We start from the raw sequence: 27104 nt of genomic DNA, 5'->3' as shown, positions 1-27104 counted from the left end.
ATTCAAATCTAAAGATAAAAAATTCAATATGAGATGAATATCCGATGAATTTGGTTTTTAATATCTTATTTTGCTTCGATCGTTTTGTAACGGAAAATATTATTTCACGAAAAAGAATTTCTTCTGTTTCACATGCGAAACCCTTTGGAAGAATTGAATGGGTAATGATTGAAATAAAAAGTTTTAAATCTATTCTCAGAAACAGCGATACGAGTGGGAACGCGAGGGCATCTTCAAGCGATAGTTACGATCGCCAACAACTAACTTCAGAAAAGCGTGTACCGTAAATACATTGTGGTGATAGCCACAAGATAGCTATATTGTATTGTAATACACGCAGGATTCGTCACTAGTCATGCTGGTGTCTAGTAGCGTGATTCAATTTATACAGGCCGTATGTACTCAGTTTTCCAAAACCATATAAATATTTATTTATAAAAATGAACTGAATAAAATTATTTGTTTAAAAGATTGCATATAAACCTAAGAATAAAAATAAAAATTACAGAAATAAACACGCTACGTAACGAAGATGTTAACCACCTTCTACCTCGTGTCATACTTCGTAACGCAAGGCCGAACCCCCTCTCCCTCTTTGCCATGTTACGTAATATGTGAACGACCTCTTAGATACGTATCACATTCATTACACTTACAGATCCCAGTATTCCGGACAAAATCCTGGAATTCAAATTTATATCTGCCCATTCAAATTTTTGTTTGTCCATTGAATTGAAACAATTGAAAGTTGTTTGTTTTCAGAACAATGCAAGCGAGCGGGAAAAGTATATAGGTGTTTTCATAATTTGTTTGGTTTCTTTCTTTCACTCTTGGTTAGGTCATGCATACGTACAGTATGTTTATGTCTGGGTGTAACAAACAGTTCTGCGAACTCGAAATATTTTAAGGCGGTTGGTACCTCTTCGCTGAGTCGAGTTTTTCCCTATCTAATAACATTGAAAATTTTTTCGTGTTTTTCTCACCAAGCAATGAACAAATCCTTACAAAAATTTGCATGGAGTCAGGTCGATAATAAAGGATTCATTATATGAGCTTATAACTTTACTAAAAGCCTCCAATTAAGTTATTCGTTCCCCTCTTTTTTTCATGTAAAGATTTGCAACAACGCATTGTCGACACTGCATTTTCTCTTCTAGCAGGTTGCGGCGAGTTACTGAGGGTTACTTTGAAGTTTGAACATTGTCCTCAGCTGTGAAGGGACCCTTTTCAACAATGACATATTTATGGCATTTCAGTGAGGAGGCGTTGGAGTACGTTTTCTTTGCTGAAAGCAGAAAATATAAACAGCGAAATTCTTTACATTAGCTTTCTCCCCCCCCCCCCGTCAAGTATAGGCAGTTGTAAGCAATTAGAAGCGAACTGTCTCTGTTGAATAAATATACTTTTAATGTATACGAAAGCGAATGTCACTTTATTATTATTATTATTATTACATTTTTCAAAACATGAAGAGACATAACTTTCTTGCCTCCAGTGCCCGTTCTATCTATATATGAGGTATTTATTATAAACTTCTATACTGGTAAAAGAAAAGCTACTTTTATAGTGACGTATCTTGCTAAGAAAATTATTTGTATTTTATTTATTCTATTTAAATTTAAAATAAAGTTTGTAACAACGAATAGTGCTCAAAATAGTACCTATTACCAGTCAACTATAGATTTAGATCAAACCTAATAATGGATAACAACACCAATATTTATTGTATACATTTATTGGATCAAAAGGTCCAATTTTCTTGTAGGCCTTATATCTCGAGAACTACATATAGCGTACCCAAACTATGACTTAACTCAGTATGATGTGCTTATTGCGTAAAAAAATACAAAAACTCGATCTAAGGACCGTTCAAAAATTTTGTAGGACCTGATCCACAAAATTCAATATATTTCATCCATTCAAACATTTTCTTGTACGCCCCATATTTTGAGAACTACATATAGTATAGCCAAACCAAAAGTAACAATTTAGTCCACATGATGTGCTTATTCCGTTAAAAAAAAAAAAAAAATGAAAACTCGATTCAGGAGCCGTTGCTAACTTTTGTGGCCCCTGATTCAAAAACTAATTATTTGGCAAAATCGAAATCTTTTTATGCACTTTTTGGATCATTTTTAAAATTCTTAGCCAAGATCGCTATCTTTTGAATTAATCCTAAAATTCTTGTTTTTTTTAAATATAATTTTTTATATTTATATAAAAGGTGATACAAAGAAAATTTAGGAAAGCAATAGATCTGATTGAAGATTTGTTTAAATCTATTTTATAGAATTTTTTAGACTTGTTTAACTATATTCCTGTTAACTGCAGATTTTTTCAAAAAGATCTCTTTTTAATCTACATTTGTATTCTTTCTTTACTCACTCATGAAATATATCTATAACTTTTGCCAATTTTTTTAAAGTTGCTTCTTAGATGTTTCGAGAGTTGTCCGCAAAATTTAGTTAACATCTTATTTGAACTACTTTTTAAAATGGAATGTGTACGTTTAGAGAATTTATGGTTTGATCTTACAATGTATATACATAGTATAACAAAAAATAGTTTTTATGTACTGTAACGCTGTAATCTCACTTTAATTTGCCATAGTTTATTTTTCTTTCTTTCTTTCTTTTTTGCGTGAAAGTAACATTTGAAACCGAATTATTTCTTTTAAAATTTATACATGAATTTTTTTTTTAAAAAAAAAAAACTATGACACTCATTGTACAATGTATAAATAAATGTGAAATGTTAGTGTTTTGTTTGATTTATTTGTATCGATTGAAGTCAATACTTCGAGGGTAATTTTGGCCACTTATCAACAAAATTAAAAAGTCGTAGACCAGTATAATTTAAGCAAGTTACTTACTTGATTTGAGACATAATTTTGGAGGGGAAGAGTAGGAATTTTACTAACAACATTTTTTTTATTTAACTTTTCCTGTATTTATGTTTAGCGTGGCTTTGTGAATTTTGTTTACCTTTTTTTTTTCAATGTAGAAACTTGCCCAGGGATTTTGGAGTATGCTCATAGAATTTAAATTGTGAATAGTGCTTCAGTGATATTTGGCATTTGATTATACTGCTTGTTTATTATTTTTCTAATAACTTCATTTACATAATGTTGTGGCTTGATATAACAAAGTATTCCATCACATATTTTTATACTCATACGGTAATACTTTAGTGTGTGACATTGACAAATTGGTATACTTCAACAAAAAGAAGTCCTATATTTTAAAATCAAGCATGAAAAAATAATGCATAAAATTAAAATTATTCTGTTAATATGTGTTGTACTATTTATATAGCTATATGTTGTATACGCTATCTCAGACTAGTTGATAGGAAAACAAGAAAACTCCCCTACTCTCCTCCTCTTTCTCGCCGCAAGAGGGGAAAGCAGGAATACCACCCCTGACAGGGATGGAAACGTTTGAGACATTCGTATCAGTATTGTTTAAAATCTAAATTTTCCACTCCACTACGCGCGCGCTTTCTGTCAATGTGAGGGAGTTTGCTGTTCCTTTTAGCTACTCTTAACCCATCCATCATTCACAACTTCAATTAATATGGTTATTTTAAGAAAGGGATATAGCATTGTTTATGTATTTTATAGGACTAATAAATATTGATTTGACCATTTAAAAAAAAAGTATAACAACAGTATAAATCAAATTCATACTGATTCTTTTATTTGATGTTAGAAGGGGGAGAGAGTTATGAGGAATAGTTGACATATGTTCCCACTGTACAAAAAAAAAAAAAAAAAAAAAAAATAGTTATATATTCGATTGGACATCGAATACGTGGAATATCGCTGTGAAGATTGTATGAATTTAGCGCGTGTGGGCTCAGTGCTAGAGCGTTCACCTCTGGTGCTTGGGGTCCCGGGTTCAATCCCAGCCCCGCCAAGTGACCTTTGTGGTGGACAAGCACCGTGTGTGGGGGTTTTCTCGGGGTTCTCCCGTTTCCTCCCACTTTCTTACTTCCACCATTTTCATTCATTACTCATCATCACCGTCTCCTTTAGCCTAACCGGCATAACCGTGGGACGTAAAACCCAAAAATTTCATTTCATTTCATTTAGCGTGTGTGAACTCTATAGTGTGTGAAAATACTGTAGTGCTTGTATATAGTAGAAAGTGTATTAGTGGATGTATGTGTAATACATACAAAAATATATTTATTTATTTGTAACGTGTTTTTAGTGTGCGTGTTAAGCAAGATTCTAGAATGTCTTCCAGTTCTGTGATAAAACATAAACGCGGAAAAGCTTTGAGAAGTAGTGAGAGGTGCTGCGTTTTGAATGTGTTTAATTCTTTGAGAGAACATCATACTCATTTAAATGTAGAACAATTGGCCGACATGACTGCAAAACAGACAGGGGTGAAACAAGCAACTGTGTACAGAATCCGACGGGAGGCCAAATTTAATGAAAATAATCTTAAAAGTCCAAAAAAAAGACGCGCAAAAGCACTTCCCTACTTGAAAAATACGACGATTTTACGAAGTCGGCCATTCGATCGAAGGTACATCAGTTTTTTTTTCGAAATGAGTTGCCAACGTTAGATAAAATTCTGTCAGCAATAAACACCGATGATGACCTTCCAGTTTTCTCTCGTGCAACTTTGCACAGACTATTAAAAGTTATGAAATTTAAATGCGTGTTGCACAACAGGAAAGGTTTCATAGTTGATAGGGATGATATTGTGATCTGGAGGAGAAAGTATCTCCGCTATCTTCATGGAAAACTGCAGGCCAGTAGCCAGTCCAAAAATGTAAAGGGGGTCCGGTAGAAATTAGGGGGGGGGGCGATCCAATCACATTATAGTTCATCAACATATTATTGTTCATTTTCAAGTCTACAGTGAAAATTTTAGGGGAGCCAGTAAAAATTTAGGGGGACCCGGCCCCCTAGATCCCCCTTTGATACGGGCCGGAAACGGAGTCGACAAACTTTTAAGTTTTCTTGTCATATGTTGTTATATTTTTGTTGCCATATGTTATGGAGGAAAGGGGGCTCAGTGGTAAATTACTTACTTCCGGTTCTGTCCGTGGTCGTGTAAATTCGTGGCTAATGACATCGTGTCATTGAGTTTTCACGGGGTTCTCCCTTTGCTGCCACTTTCCTCTTTCATCAATACTTCCTTATCATTAATTTTCAATAATCATAGTCTCCTTTAATCTATATGGCATACGTGCGAGACGTTAACTAAATATGTCCTTTCATTTTTTCATGCATATGTTGGTGTATTAACAAAAAAGAAACCTGATAAAATCATCGTGCTGATACAATAAATTGTGTACAAGGTCCAACCCTGCCATCAGTTGAAATGCGCACTCGAGTAGCAGACATAGTCCGCTATTCCAACGCTTCTGCACACCCCCCGCTTTTTGAATTAATGAGCATACTTAAATTGAGTTGACAGTTACTTGTTAACCAGTTTTGGTTACTCTGTTTAATGTGTTAAGAATCAAGAAGTACGTACACTATAACATGAGAGTTTCAATTCGTTGTTTACACACTGTTTTTTAAAAATATCTACATAGCAGCGAATGGGGGCTTGTATTGCTAAAGAGAACAGCAACACAACCCCCGTCTCAAACTGTAGGCAGCTAGCAGGTGGGTGGTGGGGATAGAAGTTCCTATCAACTTATCTGAGATAGATTTTAGCTATAGATGAAATTTCGCGTTCACCATCTGGAAAATAAATATTTCTTATTTAGAATGCGTAAGTTACAAGGTTATTATTAGCAGGTAACACTAATAAGTCTCTATTCCCTGTTATCAAGAAATGCGTCCCTATTCAAATTTCGAAAAGTAATAACCAAGAAAAGACGTTATCAAGAAAATGACGTTTGTATCTACATTAACAGTACATATTTCATTATGTATAGATGTTTTCTTGTGTAGTAAAAGAATCCCTAATATTACACTTCACTTTCTCCTACAAATGTGCTCTGTTAGAAGGGTAATGTGTGGTCAGTTCTTCAGTTTCCCAGTTGCCTCACGATACTGAAACAACACCGAAAAATTTGTTATCACTAGGAATAAAATTCGACAGCATTCACGCTAAGAACACATTTGTGTAACAAAAAAAGTTTATTTCTAAATTTCCTTCGTATGTGGTAAAAATGAAATTATTATTATTTAGCATAAACATTCTATACTACTATTCCCAGTTTCAAATACATATACACAGGCCGGTAGCCAGCCCAAAAATGTAGGGGGGGGGGCGGCTGAAGTTAGGGGGGCCCGATCCAACCATATTATAGTTTATCACCATATTATAGTTCATTTGCAAGCCTACCGTGAAAAGTTTAGGGGGGCAGCGAAAATTTAGGTGGGCAAACCCCTAGACCCTCCTGGATACGGGCCTGCATATACATTTCTATAATTATTCCAAAATGCTATCTCCACTGATTACCTGTTTCCGAGAGGTTACAAAAGTCAAAGAGCGCTGGTGTTTTCAATGTGAAAACCCCACTGGTGTCGGCAGCGCGGCCAGTCTCCGGTCAGGGAAACCGATGTGGTGACCACAAATTTTAACTAAGTTACTAGTGACAAACTGCACTGATATTCCTTGCTCGTTGCAATATCTTGTGCCAAGAATTTCCTATTATTATTATTTATTTCACACAGGAAATTTGAAAATGAAATGAAATCTGTAAGTTTTACGTCCCACAGTTATTCCGGTTAGGCTAAAGGAGACGATTATGATAAGTAATGAATGAAATGGTGGAATGAAGAAAGTGGGAGAAAACAGGAGAACCCAAAGATGACCCATGCACACGGTGTTTGTCCACACAAAGTTCACTTAGCGCGAGCTGGGATCAAACCAAGGACCCCATGCACCTGAGATGAACGTTCTACCGCTGAGCCACCGCGGCCCCCACACAGAAAATTTATCTATCACAATCGTCTGCTAATTTATATTCGTATAACCAATCACCATGTGTAAGACTGAAATACGTGAGATGCAAGAGGCACCTTGCTACGTTTGAAAGTAACCACAAACACTCCGAATGAGACTAGACGAATATACTGAAAGCAACAGGTTTAGCAAAGAAAATAGTGTGCCCATTCCTTCTCAGTGCCATAAATATGTCATCGAAAAAGACGAGAGGGCTAGAAAATTTCATTCCACAGATGTGATATGGACAGAGTTTAAAAACCTGTTTTAAATGGCTAGCCCGAATTTCCCCTCACGCTGCTAACACAAACAGGGAGAAACAGAGATCGCATCTTCACATGAAAAAAAAGGGGGGGTGAATAACTTAATTGGAGGCTTTTAGTAAAATTATAAGCTCATATAACTAATCTTTTATTATCGACCTGACTCCATGCATATTTTTGTAAGGATATGTCCATTGCTTGCCGAGAAAAACACGAAAAAAGTTCCAATGTTATTAGATAGGGGAAAACTCGACTCAGCAAAGAGGTAGCAACCGCCTTAACAACCGGCTGAATAGCACCACTGGTTTCTGTATTTCTATTCGGTTAGCTTCTGGAATATACGGTTCTGCGGTACCTACTTTTCTCCACGCACATTAATTTTTGACTGCGTGCTAAGCAAATCATCAAAAGAAATCTTTCCATCTATTTAAGATGCTATCCGCATCAGTGAGAACTGTTCCGTCAGCTTTCTTTAATATATAAGCACGAGATTGATAGCCTTTCTTAAATTGGTTGATCCCCTTATACATGTCCCGAATTTTTTTAATTTTTACTGTTATCTCTAAGTTCCTTAATTTTAGCATTCAAAAAATCGCGTTTCTTTGTTTTAAAAGTTTTGGAAGCTTCCCGCCTGATGTCTACGAAATTTTGTGTAATTATTTCATTCGGATTTTGTAGCCAACGTAATTTTGCCGGTTTTCTCTTCGTTAGTTTAATGCATTCCTGGTCGTACCATGGTTTGTTCCTACGTATGTCCGCGTGTCCCAATTTTTCTATTGCTGAACTTTTAATGCTATCTCTAATTTCAATCCAAGTATCCTCAACACTAGTGCACTCCGAATCTTCTAAAGCCGAGAATCTAATCGAAACTTCAATCTGGTATTCCTCTCTCCCTTCTAATGTCTTTAAATTTATCTCTCCGTTTCCGGACAATTAATACTTCCTTTATTCAACCACAATCTCTCTCTTATTATCGCTGCTACCAAATAGTGATCAGTGTCACAATCAGCCCCTCTAAACAACCGGACATCAATTATGCTAGATTGTCTTCTTCTATCTACTAAAACGTGATCAATTTGATTGTGTGTTTTTCCGTCTGGTGTGGTCCAAGTGTATTTATGAACGTCGCGATGTGGGAATTTTGTACTCTTCACGATTAGGTTTTTGGATGTTGCAAAGTTCACGAGTCTAACACCGTTGTCACGTTACTTTCCTTGTGGAGACTTTCGTTCTCTATAATTGATTTGAAAATATCCTCTCGTCCTATCTTCGCATTGAAATCCCCTAATAGAATTTTCATATGGTATCGCGGGAGTTGGTCAAATATCCGTTCTACTTCGTAAAAACTGTCTTTTATATCGTCATCCTTATCTTCTGTTGGAGCATGTACATTTAAAACAATATCACACCACCGTCCCTTAAGAGTAATAAACGAAAAACCCTGTTCCTAATTGGTGATCTTTATTTCCTTTCCCGTAAAATTTCCGGAATTCGGAGTTCCATTTCCTTCCCACCTAACTTCCTGAAGTCCTACTAGGCCCATCCTGTATTTTTCTAACTCACTCGTTACGGATTTTAACGCGCCTGCCCCATAAACACTTCCAATACTCCATGTTCCAAATCTCTTGTTCATTTTTTTTTTTTTTTGCTGAGGTTTTGCCAAGTTATCAGTCGTTGTCCGAGGCTTTTGTGAATGTTTCTGAACAAGTGTTTAAAAAAAAAAAAAAAAAAAAAAAAAAAAAAACAGGATGAGGCTGTTAGCCTTACCCAAAACCCCAAGCTGGAGGACCACTCCTTGTCGTCTATCCGCGACTGCTTATTCAGTATATTCGCAGCTAACCTCTATATCTAGAGGCCGCCTTCTCGATCTGCAACCTGAGGACACGCCATGCCGTGGTGACAGGAACCCACGTTACACGGACTTCTGAAGACTTACGAATTATTATTGGCTTGTTAAGTTATTAAGAATTCCATTCTTTTTTGTGAATCTGTAACTTTCTGGACAATCTGAATTGTATTTCTTACCATTTGAATGCTACATGCATTATTCAGACTCAGTTAAGTCGTTGCAACAATGGACGTACGTGCACTGATGTTCAAAATTATTGTCGCATATCTATTCTTGTAAGAATATAATTTGCTAATGATTTTACAGGGTACTTTTAATATTGTTACTATGTGTATAATCGGGAAATGTATATTTGTGATAAATTTCATAGGAAAAGAATTATAAATACGAAAATTAGAATGAGTAAAACATAATGTTGCTAAATGGACAAGGAAGTTTTATTTTCGTGTTATTGTTCTTATTTACTGCTCTTTTGACATGAAATTTGCCACATACATACCTTTGCCGATTATACACATACTAACATTATAAGAAATACCGGGCAAATTCGTTGTCAAATTATATTCCTACAACATATTTATAGACATGCGACAATAATTTTGGACATGAGTGTACCTGGCTAATGGTTGCTTGAGCATCTTGACATTTACCAAACATGTTCGGAGCTACATCAACCCTTACAGCTCTTAAATTGCACAAACTTAGCCCTATTTTCAACTGCCCTTACTGAAACCAGAAACCAATAAATCAAAGAAAACCTTGTTGAATGCAAAGAGTTTGCATTGGCAAATCTTAAACAGGAGCATAATTGTATGTAATGATGAGTCAGTGGGGTTGTAATTTGGTGCAACCGTTAGTGTTCTTTGGAGAATTGTGCAAAATGTTCCAGCTCTCTAACCGAAACCTGAATAGCGCTCACAAAATTCCTTTCGTCAGGTTTCGGAAGAACTGCGAATTATCGAAGCAGTTGAAAACATAAGGCTGAGTTTGCCCCACTTCAGGAAACTTAGGATTCGATGGAGCTTCGAAAACGTTTGGTAAATTTCGAGATGCTCAAGCAACGATTAGTATGTTCATTGCTACAAACCAATGCTGCTTTTAAGTTACCCTGAAAACGTATGTAACATTCAAATGCTAGAAACTGTTCCAAGAAGTTACAAATTCAATATAGATTCACCGAAAAGAATGGACCTCCTCGAAAACTAAATAAGCGAACATCAGTATTCGAATATCAGTTCATAAGTCTTTATGTTCTTATATGTCACGCTGCAAGAGAAAACAGCAATGATAGTGAACAGCATAACGTTGCGCGTAAGAGTCAAGTTGGAAAGTTTTAACATTCTAGGTGCGTATTTTCTGTTTTTTACGCTATGTGAGCCACCAATACCTTAAAGAGCAGATTGATCACAACCGCCTCGTCCTGAAAATTGTGTTCTATAAATCTCAAACTGTGTTAGATCGGTTTTTCAGTACGGAACGGCTGTTATTGCTAATATATGGATTTTTTTTTTTTTTTTTTTTTTTGACCACTGGACCGGTCAATCATAACAAACTCGCTTTGAAACTATATACTCTCAACGTTATAAAGTTCGGTCGTTCTATGACGGATGTTTCCAAAGGCCTCAAAGTTCTCGTTATTTTTTTATTTATTATTATTATTTTAAAATTTCATTAACTTTCGTCTATCTATACATTAAAACACTACACTTGTACGTTTCTGCCCAATTGTTTTCAACAATGAGATCTCTCGGAAATCTCAAGCTCTAGAAGCATGTCATTTTCGTTAATAAATTTTGTGTAGATTTGCAAGTTCACATTCAAATTTTCAAAAGAGCATGTTCTTTTTTTCTCTCTCTCTTTTAAATTCAACTTTTGAGCCCATACGATAAACATTTTGCCGTTAGAGTGTTGCTAAGGTAAATACCGACGCCAAAAGTAGGTATTTTCCAAACAATCGTTTCTGCCGTTTAAAAGTATCAATTTTGGGCATTCTTGGTTTAGGTATTTCTAGAAACTATTGATTCCGTATCCGAACATATCCTAATTTGTCCAAAAAGTACTCCTGAAACATTTACGGAGTCAATCTATCACGGCGGACTTTTTTTTCTTTTTGTTTTAGAGAACGTGTAGACAGAATATTGAACTTCCTTTCAGAGAAAACAAATCTTAGTTTGGGACTTGCTTGTCTTGAGTCTCAAGCATGAGTGGGAAGGTAAATATCAGTATACCTCGTACCTTTTAACCTTTAACTTACCGCGTGACACGATTGTACCAAAAGAGTATATTCGTTGATTATCGTGTGTCACATTTGACACACGCGATGGGATCTTGTGTTTCATGGTACATTGCGTTATAACACTCCTATTTGAGCTTTTTTGTCTTTTTTTTTTTCAAGTCCAGAGGCATTGTAGAAGACGCTACGTATGGTTTCACACCTTCCTGCGTCGAGACATAGGAGGTGATGACGTCATAACTTTAAACAATATATTTTCTTTTATTAAGCCTATGTTCATTATCTTTGGCGTGCTTATTTTTGCACGTAGAAGATTGAAATTTGGCACACACATTCAGTCTACCGAGTAGTATTTATCAGATTTTTTGGAGATCTCTACGTTCACACAGAGCCGTTCCAGAGGGGCCAAAAGTGTGAAAAAAAAATGTTTTCCCCCCGAAATTTTTCCCTTTGACATCACTTTTTCCCTCTCCTAGTATATGGTATGGGCATGTAAGTTGTACCATTTGAAAGCCTGCTTTATTCTAAAGAGAATGAGGTATGAACCATGATTCTAGGATAAATAGTGACGATGCAGTAGCTGCTTGACTTAAAGTCTTAAAAATACCCCAAAAACCCAAGATCCTAAAAGGGTATGACCCGTGGTATGGGGAAGATTACAGCCTGCTGGCCGGCGGTAAGTTAAAGGTTAAATATAACTTTCGTTTCGCCGTATACCCTTCTCCACGCGCAAAACTGAACATTTCGGATCATCTTCAAAAAACTTCTTCGGAGTCATTTCAACCAGCCCTACAGCACATTTTATGTCCTGTAAGTTCCGAAATCACACACTACGCAAGGGTTTGTCTTTTACGGTGAGCAGTACATGGTCTTGCATTATGCTGCAGCACTGGTCAGTTATGTAGTTTCCCAGGTTGGTATTGGTTAAGCGTTCTTTGCAGTTGAACGGACAAAAGCATAGAATGATAATCTGTGAGAATTACGGTTTTCTTTAGTTGGTAATACACCACAATTATCTCATGATAATCATACAATACCTTAATTATCTTGCTACCATAAGGATCAGAACATGTTTTAAGTTGAAGTCCTTGTTCTTCTCTGCGCGAATGGCTTTTGGTTTCTGGATTAGAGTATGAAATCCGTTTTAGCAGCGGTTATAGATGTTCTTGAAGTAGACAGCAAGCGACGTATTCGCAGTTTCCACGCCAGTCCCAACAGAAGAGATACGAACTGAAACCTTGATGATGATTTCCAAATCATTGTACAGATAATAAACCTGTAATATACCACTGCTTATACATGCATTTGCCTCGCGAAACGTTATGCATCTGTCTTCTTACAAGAGGTCGTTCACTGCAGAGATATTCTACTGACGTTCTACCAGTTTCGAAGTGATTAATGCAACGATAAGCCGTATTTTGGATTCTGCAGAAACACCAAATATTCTTTGTAATCGTTGCATGATTTGAGATGGTTTCACACCCCTATTTCACAGAAAGCAAATAATCTCTCTTTCAGAATTAACCACGTGTTTATACTTCAAAATAAACACACAAAAAATACAATATACAGTCAAAAAAAGGCTTGATCATCATAACCGCAGCTGATTAGTTGTCCTTGGACAAACATATCACGATTTCTTTATATAAGAAATACTAGATATTTACTTTATATTTTCAGTTACAAAATAACTTAAGAACTTTGGAAACATTTTTCTTACCTCAAATAGTCTTGCAGAAATCACTTTACGTAAAAACACGAAGCAGACAAATAACAGCTTCGTTCGCTCATGAAATATGCTAAATAAGATTATAATTAATACAAGTAAATTGATATGGATGAACCACTTAAACGGGAGGAAACTAGAAAAAACATGAAAGCTATTTATAATGCTTACATAACCTGGAACTAAACTCAACTGTACATGCTAAAAAAGTGTTCTGTCATCCCCATGGAAATTACATAATATATGAAAAGTGAAAAAAGAAATGCAATACGGAAAAATAAAAAGGCAGTTTCGTCCGAACAATGGGAATCAATATTGGAACTGGAAGTGACTAACCCATAAGAATCAATATTGGAACCGGAAGTGACTAATATATGGGAATCAATATCGGAACCGGAAGTGATTAATCTATGAAAATCAATATTGGGATCGGGACTAAATTCCTACCACTTCCGGTTGAAATCGATGGAACCTATTCTTGAGGCACTGAATCCATCTTAAAAAACCACGAAAATCAAACGAAAACCTTAAAAATGCAATCAAATGGTGTAAAGTTGGACGATTGCTTCGCTAGTGGCACTAATATGCCTTGAGTTGCACTTCATGACCGACAGATGAAAGAGTATTACTGGGAAGAACGACGAACGCGGCCGCCCCACTGTCCACAAAATCCACATGCACCGCATTAGAACAGGTTCGGTCATCCGGTTTTTGAGCAGTGAAGGTGTGAAATCAACTCAATTTTATCGCAGGATCGCAGCAAAGTATGGTTACTCGTGTTTGTCTCTGCAACAAGTAGTACGAGTAGTGTACAAAATATGGTTACTCGTGTTTGTCTCTGCAGCAAGTAGTAAGAGTAGTGTACAAAGTTTAAGAGTGGCATACATTTGTGGAGGATGCTCCTCCACCGGGACAGGCTCACCGCGTAGTGACCGACGAAAACCCTGCGTTAGCAGAACAGCTTGTAAAGAAAAACAGGGGTAGTACGCTGAAAGAAATCACCACAATTATAAATATTAGCTTTGGTTCAGCTAAATACATTGTACATAATGTTCTGTATTTCAATAAGGTATCTGCAAGATGGATCCTACGTCAGTTGACTGCTGAATTGAAATATCGTCGCGTCGATGCCTGTGAAGAACTTTTGCGTTGTTTTAACACCGAGGGTGATGTATTTCTGGACAGGATTGTTACAGGCAATGAGACCTGGGTTCACTATCAACCAGAAACCAAAAGAGAGAGCAAGGAATGACGTGCATAGCTCTTAGACGAAACAAACAAACAAAAACAAAAACAAAAATCAGCATTCAACCATCAGCGGAAAAGGTCATACTTACTCTCTTCTGGGATGCAAAGGGAGTAATTTTGGGACAGTCCATGGAAAAAGGAGTAACAGTAACCAGTGCCTCGTATTCAAACCTGCTGAAAAATCAACTTCGCCCTGCAATTAGACGTAAACGACGAGAACTTCTGTCCTCCGGTGTCCTACAGCATGATAACGCCAAACCGCCCGTTTGACGTCACATTTGAGTTTCATTCATCCACCCTATTCATCAAACCTTCCCACCAGTGACTTTCATGGAACTATTGTTTTTCTAGTATGACGCAATGTTACTGTTCTAAATCTCTAAAATTATGCACAACGACGACCGCATGTAAGCTTGCTTATAAAATATACGGCGACACTCAATCTTGCGCATAAGTTATCAACTTTAATGTTACATATAAATGATTGAACTATTAAAATTACTAGTATAAACTTACCACCACAAAAATAAAGAATTATCCAAATCTTGAAATTAAGAGTACTAGACACTAGTTAATAAATAATGAATTTCATTATATTTAGTGATCTCTTCTAATACAGTCAGAATAAGTAGATCAAATAGTTAATACAATGTTTGAAGTGGGACAGGATAATTCGACATTTACATGAATCTCTTAGTAACGGATTTCGATTTTTATGCCATGATTGATGTAGTTTATTGACCATAAGTCTCAATTAATAACCAAGAATTTGTATATGCGGAAAGTTCGTTATATTATTTGCATAAACGCTTGTGCAAAAACTGAATAATGAGATAAAATATAATATAAATTTAGTTTTACTTGTTACCCTTTATATTATCACCTTAAGAATGTTTATCATACAATGAAATTACTTCTTGGTCTCTCTGGAGTTATCTTACTGTAATTTTGAAACCAATTCCTTTTATTAGCAAGTCAGACTAGAAACTTTTCCAAGATAGGCATAGCTTGCAAGGACCTATCCGGTTTGTCATGAGGACCAGACTGAGTCAAGTGATCAGGTCAAACGTCATATTGCGAGCTAAATCGAATCTGGAGATTCCAAATCCAGATATGAAATATTTCAAGCACCTAACCTTTGCGTGGGGCGCCCTGGATAATTCGAAGAAAATGCATATACATTATCATTATTGTTGATTTTACTCAAACTTGACTTTTGACAATGTTCTAACTATATTTACGGTACGTACTATACACAGTTTCTAAGCTCTTCATTATGTCTTTGCTATAAGCTTTCAATTAGCCATCTCCTTGTTATAGTTTTCGAGATATGTGGACGACTTCAGTTTTTCCACTGATTTTCCATTGACTTCCATGTTAATATTTCGTAATTTTTGACTACGTTCCATCCATTTTAGGACAATTTCTTTTTTTTAAATGTAGAATCTACATAGTCTGTTCTATTTTTAAGCTGAATTTCAGCCATGTCTCTTTTTTGGTTTTTGAGATAAGTGGATGAATTATTTGTTTTTCATTGATTTTCTCTTAATATTAATGTTTCGTAATTTTTGACTATATTGTATCCGTTTCAGAACAATTTGCTTGTGGAATATAGAATCTATATAGTCTCTTCTATAGTCCGAACCACTTGAGCTCCCGCCGAAAATCGAACCCGGGTCTCCCAAGCCCAAGGCGCGTATGCTAACCGCTTAATCATGAGTGAGCTCTTCTGCATTATCAAAACAAGGACTGTCAAGTGTTCCTTTGACTTGGTATTTCTTATTTAATATGAAAAAAAATCATTTTATAATTTTAACCCTTCTTCAGATGAGGTTAAGAGGGAGCACGTTTCATAGAAAATACACCATTCCAAAAAATATAACTAACGGAAACAAAATTTAGTGATAAGGAAATCAAACGTTGTAATTTCGCTGCTGTATCTGATAATTTTTCATTATTTATTTGAAGTGATGTTCAATGTTGCATCCATTATATTGGTCATAATCTCACAACGAAATTCTGCCTTCACTGTAAACTTTTGAAGTGTCTGTAGGATGTTACAACTGTTTCCACGAAGTTCTCCAACCTGTTACCATAATGATGAAACAGCTTGTGTTTAAAAAATACACACAGAAAGCAGACATATGGATTTAGATCAGAAGACGATGTAATCTACTGATACCTCACACCAAAGTGTGTTAACATTGTGAAAAATGAAATGAAATCTTTAAGTTTTACGTCCCACGGGTATGTCGGCTAAACTAAATGAGACGGTGATGATGAGAAATGAATGAAATGCTGGAATGAAGAAAAGTAAGAGGAAACTGGAAAACACTAAGAAAACCCATGCACACGACGTTTGTTCATCATAAAGTCCACTTGACGTGAGCTGGCATCGAACAAGGGACCCACGCAGCAGAGATGAACGCTTAACCACCGAGCCACCGCGGCCCCCACCTTACAGCACCAAAAATTAAGACTTGAAACATCGCTGCAGGTAATCGTCACTCTCAATATACCAAATTATGCTATACACGCACTATCAAAACCGATTAACAATACTATTATAATCAGGGTTGGCAAAAACCATGGTTTTTATTTTTTTTAAAAAAAAGGTTTTTTTGTTTAAACCCGGTTTTTTAGTTTAAACCCGTATTTTTTGTTTTGTTTTGTTTTGTTTAAATAATTTGCTCTATGTATTTATATCACATATGGACAGAAACAAGTTTGTTTCGCCTTGATGTTATTACGCAACAATAGGGTTTATGCTGGAAAGTGTCATATACGCTTAAAGCGGAATCCAAACCGCTTCTCGGCTTACATCCGAGAGAAACTGTCCTCCATTTGAACTCGAAACCTAGACTAATTGGCCATAAATGCGATACGTCTGCCGACTCACTCGCGAAGGACTCCTGATAAAAATGCGTTGTACTAATCTTTACATACTTGTTAATTTAATTGTCAAGAGTCATTTCAGAAGGACAAAAAGATAAAACAGTTGCACAAGTGAAACCATTATACAGAATTACATATAGACAATTTCAAAACACTGCAGAGTACAGAAGAACTAATTTAGTCCAAATTAGTTCACTACGACTTTTATTAGTCCAAGTTAAAGAAATACAACGACTTAATTTGCATATCAATAAGAAAAGTGAATAAAGATACGAATTATTTGAATCCACTTTGGCTATGTCCCATTTATACATAAATAGATAAAAAAGATAATTCTGATTTCAATAAATGCCTCTCGTGGGGTTTGTATGACCTCTCCCCGAAAAAAAAAAGTACGGCATTTCGATGTATTTTATCAATAGTAAACATTATTAAAGCGAAACAATATTTAGAATTTCTTTTGATAGCAACTGCATAACAATAATAACAAACTAAAAACGCAAAAGAAACATTCATAAACTTATACAACAAACAAAAGTTGTTTTTGGAGTATAATCTATTTGAGTAATGAATGGGTTGAGTTTAGTTTAGTTTAACGTCCCTTTCAGCAGCGAGGCTATATGAGACGTGGACCTAATGATTAACGTGGAATCCGAACCACATGAGCTTCCGCCGAGAGTAATGAATGGAGAATTTAGGTCTAAATATAATACGAATAACATACAGGAGTGAAACGTAATAACCCACAAATGTGTGTTCCTGGTTTAAACCAGCCAACCCTGATTATAATCTAAACTTACACGGTAAACCACAGGTAAGACAAGTTCACTCCTTCACAACATAGGATTGGAGTTCAGGTTTCTCGTCAGCATTTAGGCTGTATGGGACGTGGATCTGCAGTCTATGATGCAAACTGAACCCCTGTAATCAGTTCAAATTTTAATGTTCTCCCATCGGGATTTGAACCAAAGACTCCATGCACCAAAGGCGTGTGCTAGCCACTAGACCAACGGGGAGAGGTAATTCAAAATATCAATAAAACTTTCGGTTTCTGAATCCTCAATAAGATTTAAGATCCATCAGATATCGGAATGTTATGGCATCAGAATCTGTTCTTTTAGCCAGATGAACAACCTGTGTGATTTGCATACCTTCCCACTATAACCTATATAAATAAAAATGAAAGGGACTATATGTTTGTTACTTAGTAACTCTTGAACTACCAGACCGATTTCGATTACATTTTCAACATAGATGAGGTTCTAGTCTGGGATGGTTTCTATCATTTCACTTTGACGGTGCAACTTAGGGGAGGGGAGGATATATAAAAATAATCGAAAATGGTCGATATTAGTGTTGAATCCATAGTTTTCGGGGCCGCTGAGATGAACAGTGACACTTCAGATGCCGTTTAAATCCAAATCTAGCCCCGCAATTTGAGGAAGGAGGAAGGGGAAATATATAAAAATAATCGAAAATGACCGATATCAGAGAACGCTTCAGTAATAATAAAATGTCGCCAATTAATGGAACATCATATTAATTCTTCTTATTTTAAGCCAGCGAAGCGGGTAAATTGATGCTAGTTCTTAATATTTGTACATACTAAACTTTACCTATTTTCCTGATAATCCCAACTCTTTTTAAGTTGGAGGATATTCGAAGATATTTTTTTTACATTTTATATGAACAGAAAAAAAAAACATGAAGGTATATTATATTTCTATTTTAATAATACTATCCTTATAAAAGATGTAATACTTAGATGCATCGGTGATAAACACATATTTCCTTCCCACTTCAAGCACTGTACAAACACAGCATATTAACTTCTAATTAACAATTCTAATACTTGTTTAGTAAAAACACATAATTCCTGAGTTCGTATTCCAATATTTACTTATTCAATGTGCTTACAAAATGGGACACATCACTTTCATTACACCTATATTGGAAAAGGGCACCACAACTCGGGCACGCCAACCGACAGACCTTCGGCAAGATCCGCCTTCCTTAGTCCAGACAATATTCTGGACAACAAATAACCTAAGCTCGTGATATTATGTGCAATCACAGCAAAGCACCAAATCAAGTTTCTCTCTTTACAAGTTAATAGAATAAGGTGTTTTTTTTAATTAGTTTTCTTTTCTAAAGGCCCTGATTCACAATTTATTATTATTATTGATCTAAAAACATAACTTAACATTCTGCATAGCTGTATCACATTGTTAGTTTTCACGGTGTCATTTCTTGATGTAGACTACATAACAATCTTCCTGCAACTGAAGAATGAACAACTGACAGGTCATGGAAGACTACCGGATCCCACGGGAAAATTGGAATACTTCATGGATTGGAGATGATGGATTCGAATCTCAAATGAGTGGTACATGCAGCATCTGAGATGTAAACTGGTCCAGCTATGTAATATAATATATATATATTCTTTCTCTATATGTATATATAAAAGGTTCAAATTTCTCTATTTTTCTTTTTTTCTTTAAATTAGAGATCATCTATATATATAAGATATAATTTTTTTTTAGATGTCTACCGTATCCCTGTCAACCTCATAAAAATTATCCAAGATATTTATTTTTATTATTAATAATAATTATTATTTATATCGGAACAGTCTGTGAATTATTAAAATTAACGCTAGCAAAGAGGCACACATACTACTGATTCAATACGCTGTCCATTATTATCTGTACTTAGGTACATATAATGCCACAACAACTCGCCTCAAGTGCCCACTTCCAGTTAGTTTCCACTTCTCACCGCGAAAACAAAAAGTGCAAGGACTCAATGAGAAGATTATTATTATTTCACAGTTCGATTGGTCATTCTAACAATTTTCACCTGGAGAACACTAAGGCTTATTGTGGTTTCCCTTGCATATCAAGGGCTAATAATAATAATTCATTATTATTTATAGGTTTTTTGAGCTGTCTGGCACATGTGCTGAATTATCTATCCTTTCTGCCGTCTCTTAAGCTACAGAATCACAGTGCATGTGGCAGGCAGTGAGTCCTGAAAGACAACCCACTGCTCCAACACAGTGGGGAAACTTTTCTTTTTTCTCATCTTCTTTTGTCTGCCGACAAAAGCCACTTAGTGGCAATAAACTGGAGAGCAGTTTCCCCCCTCCCCGCCCAGGAGAATCACAGCTGCAACAATGGCAATGGCAACAGAAGGCAACAGCTACTAGTGACTCTTGGATGCTTCTTTCGCTGCCATAATCAGAGGCGTTAGGCTTGCTAGCGGCCGCGCTAGCTTCAAGAATGGATGCTGTAAAGAAAAGAGTAATATTTTCACTTAACACACAAAAAAGGATTTTAAGTTTTCACACTGTACAACACGCCACTAAATGCAACTATACATCAAATTCTCAATTATTCATATGTACAACGAAAATAATTGTGATAGATTGAAAAAAGTCCATATAAATATTATCCTTAAATTATTAAGAGTTGATCAACTGTAACCCGTTTCATTAACCATGATTACAGGACGGTATGATGAAAGGAAAAAATGAAATCTTTGAGTTTTACGTCCCATAATTATGTCGGCTAGGCTAAAGGAGACGGTGATGATGAGAAATGAATGGAATGGTGAAATGAAGTAACGGGAGAACTCCGAGGACACCCACGCACAAGGTGTTTGTCCACCACACAGTTCTCTGAGCCACCACGGCCCGGTATGATGAAAGGAATGTTTAGTTGTAGTGATATATCTTGGCATACGTCCTTGTTGATGTACAGTAGAAATAATGGTTACATATGTTTTGTCGTTCAACAATAAACGTTGAAAAATAGCGTTCTTCATCCGATACAAATAAGATTAACTTACTAACAAACAGTTCCTTAGTGCTGAAAGAAATCGCCTAGTCAACAATGTTTCAGGAAGAGCGTACAGGAACGAAAGTTTATTTCCGTCCTGGTCAAGCCCATGTTATTGGCATCAACTGTATAAAGGTGTCTAAAGCTATTCGTGCGAAAAGATGCCTGAGCATTCGATCTATAACGAGGCAATTCCAACAGGAGTTACGGTACTGCCCATAACACTGAAACATCTAAAACGTCACGAAGTGTGTGCGCAGTGGATTCCCAAGATGTTGACGAAGGAATAACGATTGGAAGGGAATGACTGTTGTTGCGCATTGTAGCTAGAGATAAATTTAGGACTACCATTTTAAAATAATAGTTGCATTTAGTTTGTAATAAACAAAAGTTTTAACACACAGTTATTAAAATTAAATAATAACGTTACTGAAAAAGTAGTTCAGAGGATACCAAAACAACATGATACGTAATCAAATGCAGTTGAGTTTGTTCCTCTAGTCGCTGCCTTAACTTAAATTTTGGAGGAAATGTTATTCTGGCCACACTGTAATTTCTATGGATGACACTGTAATTTCTATGGATGGCAACACTGAAAATTCTCAGGTTCATATTTTCTGTTGTAGACTAGCATTATCTATGATTGTGATAAGATGCATTTCATTATCTCCTTTCACTTATGAAAAACAAGCAAAAGAAAAATGGTAAATTTTATATTTTTAGTATATCAGGCTCTTAAGCATTATGTCGAGAAGAGAGAGTAAAATAAAGAACAGAGAAAGTATTAAAATAGATCCTGGCGTAAGACAAAGAATATGCAAGTGAAAAAGAATGGAGAGAGAAAAATAAAAAGGTTTTTCAAGCTCCATGCTTCAAGCTGAAAGGCATATTCAATGACATACGACTGGAAACGGTAATGGATGATTAATCCGCAAGTCACCTCATGCCACTGTTTATGTACAGAGTCTGCTATGCGCCCTCTCTTTTAACGTTGTAACCATCCCTTTTTTCATACAATATAAACGCTGTGTGGTTCTGATATGACTGCATCCCTGCGCTGATCACTCCTATTATACAAGGTGTTAGTAAACATTATTATTATTATTATTATATTATTATTATTATTAAAAGGGAATTGAATCCTCACACGAAAACAGGAAAAGAAATTGCAGACTAACATGGGTGCACAAATGCGCTACTTTGAGATATAGCCTGCCGAAAATTTGTAAGAACGTTAAAATTCAAGAGCTAACCTTAGGAACGAAATGTCATATCACGATCCGGTAATTAAAAAAAAGGTACTAATAATTTTAAGCCTAGATTGCATGAACACATGAGAGCTCTCTCATGGATAAGCGGTTAGTGCATGCATGGAAGATTTGAATTTGATTTCCGGTCGGAGCTCACGGGGTTCGAATCCCATGTCTCATACAGCCTCGCTGCTGAAAAAAAAGCTAAACTGAAAAGCAAATCAAAGCAAAATCCATTAATACACGAGTGGATGTGAAATAGGGGGCGGTGACACGATTAGCTTCGAAGCATAGGAGGATATCCATCAGGTCTTTTAGAAACGAAAACTGATAGATACACGGAAAACTGGAGCACATTTCACACGCACTGCTACATTAATGGAATCTAGGCTCTAAATGATCACAATGCTCTTTTTCCTGATCTTATCCGATACTTTGTTCTTCAATTTCGACGCTTTTCGTACCGCTCCAATCAATTTCTTGCGGCCTATAATCTGAAAGAATGCATTTGTTCACTCATATTGATTCAGAATTTTTTTCATGTTTTCGTGAGAGAATTCATTTCCCAACTTTTTTTTACCGCTGTGTCCGAACATCCTGTAGATAATCACTGTCGGCCGTAAAATTAAGCTAAACTAACAAACAAGAACTGCAGTGCTTACTTTGAGAAGCTCCGACGCAGAAGCTCTTTTCTCCACTTCGACTTCAAGACACTGATCGAGGAAGTCTTGGAATACTGGCGACAATTTCTCCTTCTCCTTAATTTCTGGCTTTCCATTGGTTGCTATTAGATACAGGGCCTGGAAAATAAAAAAAAAAAAATGAAATTTTTGAGTTTTACGTCCCACGGTTATGCCGATTAGGCTAAAGGAGACGGTGATGATGAGTAATGAATGAAATGGTGGAATGAAGAAAGTGGGGGAAACGGGAGAACCCCGAGAAAACCCACGCCCACGGTGGGCCTGGAAAATAATTACAACACACTATTTTAATACACTGTACTACTTTGACGTTATATCAAAGGTACGTCAAGTAACACCAAATTTCAATTACATTAGAAGGCCTAGAATGGATTGATTTGAGTTTAGTGTGCCTTTCAGCAGTGTGGCAATATTAAATGTAGCTCTAACAGCTTAATCTGGAATCCAAACCACATAAGCTTCCGCGGGAATCGAACCTGAGTCCCCGTCCCAAAAGCGCGTACCCTATCCACAGAGTCACAAGCCAAGTTCTTACGGGAAAGCATATCCCGCAGAAAATGTTAGCAATAACAAAGCATTATTTACTTGTTTCAAAAGTTATCTAATTGTAGCGTGAGCAGTTTTATATACCGATATTATTATTATTATTAATTACTGTTGTTGCGAGTTGAAAGTATTCACGTACATTTACGAGGTGCAAAAGTAATTTGGGCACAAACTTTGGAGTTACAACCATGATCAGAGAATGCCCTTTTTAACTAAAGTGTTATTGACTAGAATGTGATTATATATTTTAAAGAGTACGCATCTAACCATCTAACGAGGGGAGACGCTCAAATGTATATAATTTATTTATTTGCAGCACCACCAAGCGGGAAGAGAAGGAAGTTGCCAATCGTGTGTCACCCTGGACCATTGACTGTGAGTGATAGGTATGATAAGTGCTCATTGGCGATCGGGAGGATAACTGCCCTTTCCGACGTGAACTTAACTTACAGTGCCATTATCAAAATGTCCAAGGAGCGTGGATCCACTGTGTCCAAAAATGGCATATCACGGATGTTGAAAGGGGCAGGTAAGGTGAAGAGTGGGATGATTCCTGTGGGGCAAAAACAGGCAAACCCCGGCCTGCCACTAGCCGTACACGAGCTAGAATTCGGGAAGTTGAGGCACTGGTCACCAGGGAGAATCCACTCACACAGAAGAGTATCGCGAATGGGTTACAGACATCACTGAAGACAGTGCACACCATCATTCACCGCGACTTGAGGTTGGTAAAGCGACGGAAGGGGCGTGTTCATAAGGTCTTGCCAAAACACATCCAGGAATGTCGCACCAACTGTCGAAAGCTGTATGAGCGGTACCTGGCAGGTGAAAAGTGGAAGTTTGTTTTAACACTAGAGGCGGCATATGTTTATCTGGATGACTGTCACAAGCCACGTGCAATTTTTTTTTATCGATCGACAGTGCGAGGGAGTTTCACAGATGGTTCACTGAATGCAAGGAAAGTTTTGGCACAGGTTTCATTATCATTGCTGGATACTCTATCATAGCAAGCTAATCATACATCGTGTAGCCAAAAATACGAAGGTGAATTCGACATACTATCAGGCTAACGTCCTGACACCTGTTTATCGCCATGACATTCTCCGTCTCTACGGGAGAGACAAGAATCGCGTGAGTGCATCAAGACAAGGCGTCAAGTCACACATCGCGCTTAACCTGCCTCTTCTTCCAACAAACGACAGCAGGAACTGGAATTCGCGCCATTCATTCAGAAATATTCCAATGAAGTCCTGATGCGTCATCGATGGTCTTTTGCGCTTTCGGCCTTAAGAAACGAGCCTTGTCTTACAGGAGACCCCGCACAGTTGAAGGGCTATGAAAAGCCTGTCTGGAGGAGTGGTTGCGGGTTGACATGACCACACTGCATGCGTCTCCTACAGTGGAAACCTCGCTGTCGGGCAATTGCCCAGATGCAGGACCACTAAACAGAGCACTCTCCATGGTGACATGATTTCTCTTAAGGTAAGTAAGTGCAAGTTGAAATGGTCATCAAAAGTCGGAAACAAAACTCTATATTTAGTTCATACTAGCACATATAACAAAAACATACTAGTTACACATATATGATGACCATCAACTAGATGCTGTGATCTTCAACAAAAGCTTTCTTAGGTTAGTAAGGAAAATGATATGATGGTGATACAGGTACGTACAAAGGAAGATATAAGTACCTATTACTTTAAATTTTATTATACATTAATTATTTTATTTATTTATTACATTACTTCATATCATTTATACTTTGTTCATTCATCGTAGATAATAATCTCTCTTAATTTCTTTCCAGATGTCTTCAAGAGAATCTACAGAAGATATGGAAACTGAAGCCTGTTCTGTCCACATCGTTCGTAGATGTTTAAACCCCATTACTACGAATTTCTTAATTCCTTACTTTACTGAACACAACCTAATAACCTCCTGATACAATTATTGATAGGGAATTTATAATCTATTCTTTGTACTTGAAATGAAAAACCCTGTGTATAAACTTAACTATATATGTATGTAACTTGAGCAACTTTTATTGGATCAGTAAGATATTTATATGTAGTGTTTTGTCAGAACTCAGATTTCTAAGATTTGAAAAAAAAAAAAAAAAAAAAAACTAGCTATGTACGATCGTGTCCAAAATGATTGACGCATATCTATAACTGTCTTCTTGTAAGAATATAATTTGATAATGATTTTGCAGGGTACTTTTAATACTGATGCTGTGTGTATAATCGGAAAATGTATATTTGTGGTAAATTTCAAAGGAAAAGAATTATAAATACGAAAATTAGAAAGAGTAAAACAAAATGTTGCTAAATGGACAAGAAAGTTTTATTTTCGTTTTATTGTTCTTATTTACTGCTCTTTTGACTTGAAATTTACCACATACATGTCTTAGCCGATTATACACATACTAACATTACCAGAAATACCGGGAGAATTTGTTATCAAATTATATTCCTACAACAACATATTTATAGACATGCGATAATAATTTTGGACATGAGTGTACATAAAAATAAAATAACTGAATATATTTCAGTTGGATACACTGTAAGTTAAGAGAAAAATCCCACCAGGCAGTCAGAGATGTCAACCCAGAAGTAGGACGCTCGTGTGATTGTAGCAATTAGTGTATATATATACAGTATATAAAAACATATCAACTTGTTCATGCGAACTTTTGCCATAGCGCGCAATCGGGGGAGAGAGTGAGGTACTTTTTTGTGGAGTCAGATTTGTGAAGATATTGCATGTCTTCTCAATAAAACAGAAGGCATGGAAAATTAATATATATACCTAGGTGTGTATAAACTGGAATTTTGAGTGTGAAAATCAAAATCAAATGATTACGTATCTACCGGCACAAATGATGTTATGCAGAACTCTGGACGGGTCTCCTCAAATTAGTTCTGCACATTTAAATGTACTTTAGATACCACAATACAGCAAACAAGTTACAGATGGTGATCAGAAAAATGGAAACACCTGAACGAAATTGCAACTTACCAGATTAATATGGTGTCGGGCCACCTTTCGCCTTCAGAACAGCCTTAATGCGACGTGGGATGGAGGCATAGAGGTCGTGAATGGTAGCAAGTGGAATTTTACACCATTCCTCGTGCAGGGCATCGGCCAGTTCTGTGAGAGAGGATGGAGGTGGAAATCGTCGCCGGAATCGTGTTTCCAAGACGGACCACAGATGTTCAATTATGTTGAGATCTGGGGATTGGGCGGGCCAGGGGAGGTGTTGAACTTCATCCCGATGTTCCTCAAACCACGCTGCAACAACGCCAGCTGTGTGAATGGGTGCATTATCATCCTGGAAGATGGCGTCATTGTCCGGGAACAACATCCGGACCATAGGATGCAAGTGGTCTCCTAAAATTGCGACATAATCGTTGGCAGTGATTCGTCCGCTAAGTGTGACTACAGGACCCAATGAAATCCATGATATGGCGGCCCACAGCATCACGAGCCGCCGCCATGTTTCACAGTTGGGCGGAGACACTGCAGATCATAAGCTTCTTTGGGCGTTCTCCACACATAAACACGGCCCGTGGTTGGGAATAGGGTGAAGGATGACTCATTCGACCATATCACACATTTTCAGTCCTCA

At 36.7% G+C, this 27104-nt stretch overlaps 1 protein-coding gene across 3 annotated transcripts in view; it reads right to left on the bottom strand.

Annotated features, from left to right (window-relative positions):
* Positions 1–19007: 19007 nt before the first annotated feature.
* The window catches only part of Pak (serine/threonine-protein kinase PAK 3-like protein), a 77449-nt gene continuing 69352 nt past the window's right edge, over positions 19008–27104 (bottom strand). For all 3 annotated transcript variants that reach the window (XM_081769932.1, XM_081769934.1, XM_081769933.1), the window contains exons 10-11: positions 22889–23026; positions 19008–20425 (exon numbers count right to left, since the gene is read on the bottom strand). In XM_081769932.1, the coding sequence (XP_081626058.1) occupies positions 20342–20425; positions 22889–23026 (222 nt within the window). In that variant the 3' untranslated portion in view covers positions 19008–20341. The remainder of the gene's footprint in view (positions 20426–22888; positions 23027–27104) is intronic.

Source organism: Thermobia domestica, chromosome 8 (genome assembly GCF_964235325.1).
Source record: "Thermobia domestica chromosome 8, izTheDome1.hap1.1, whole genome shotgun sequence".
Lineage (NCBI taxonomy): Eukaryota > Metazoa > Arthropoda > Insecta > Zygentoma > Lepismatidae > Thermobia > Thermobia domestica.
The sequence above is the reverse complement of the archived record's forward strand: the minus strand, read 5'-3'. Positions and strand labels throughout refer to the sequence as shown.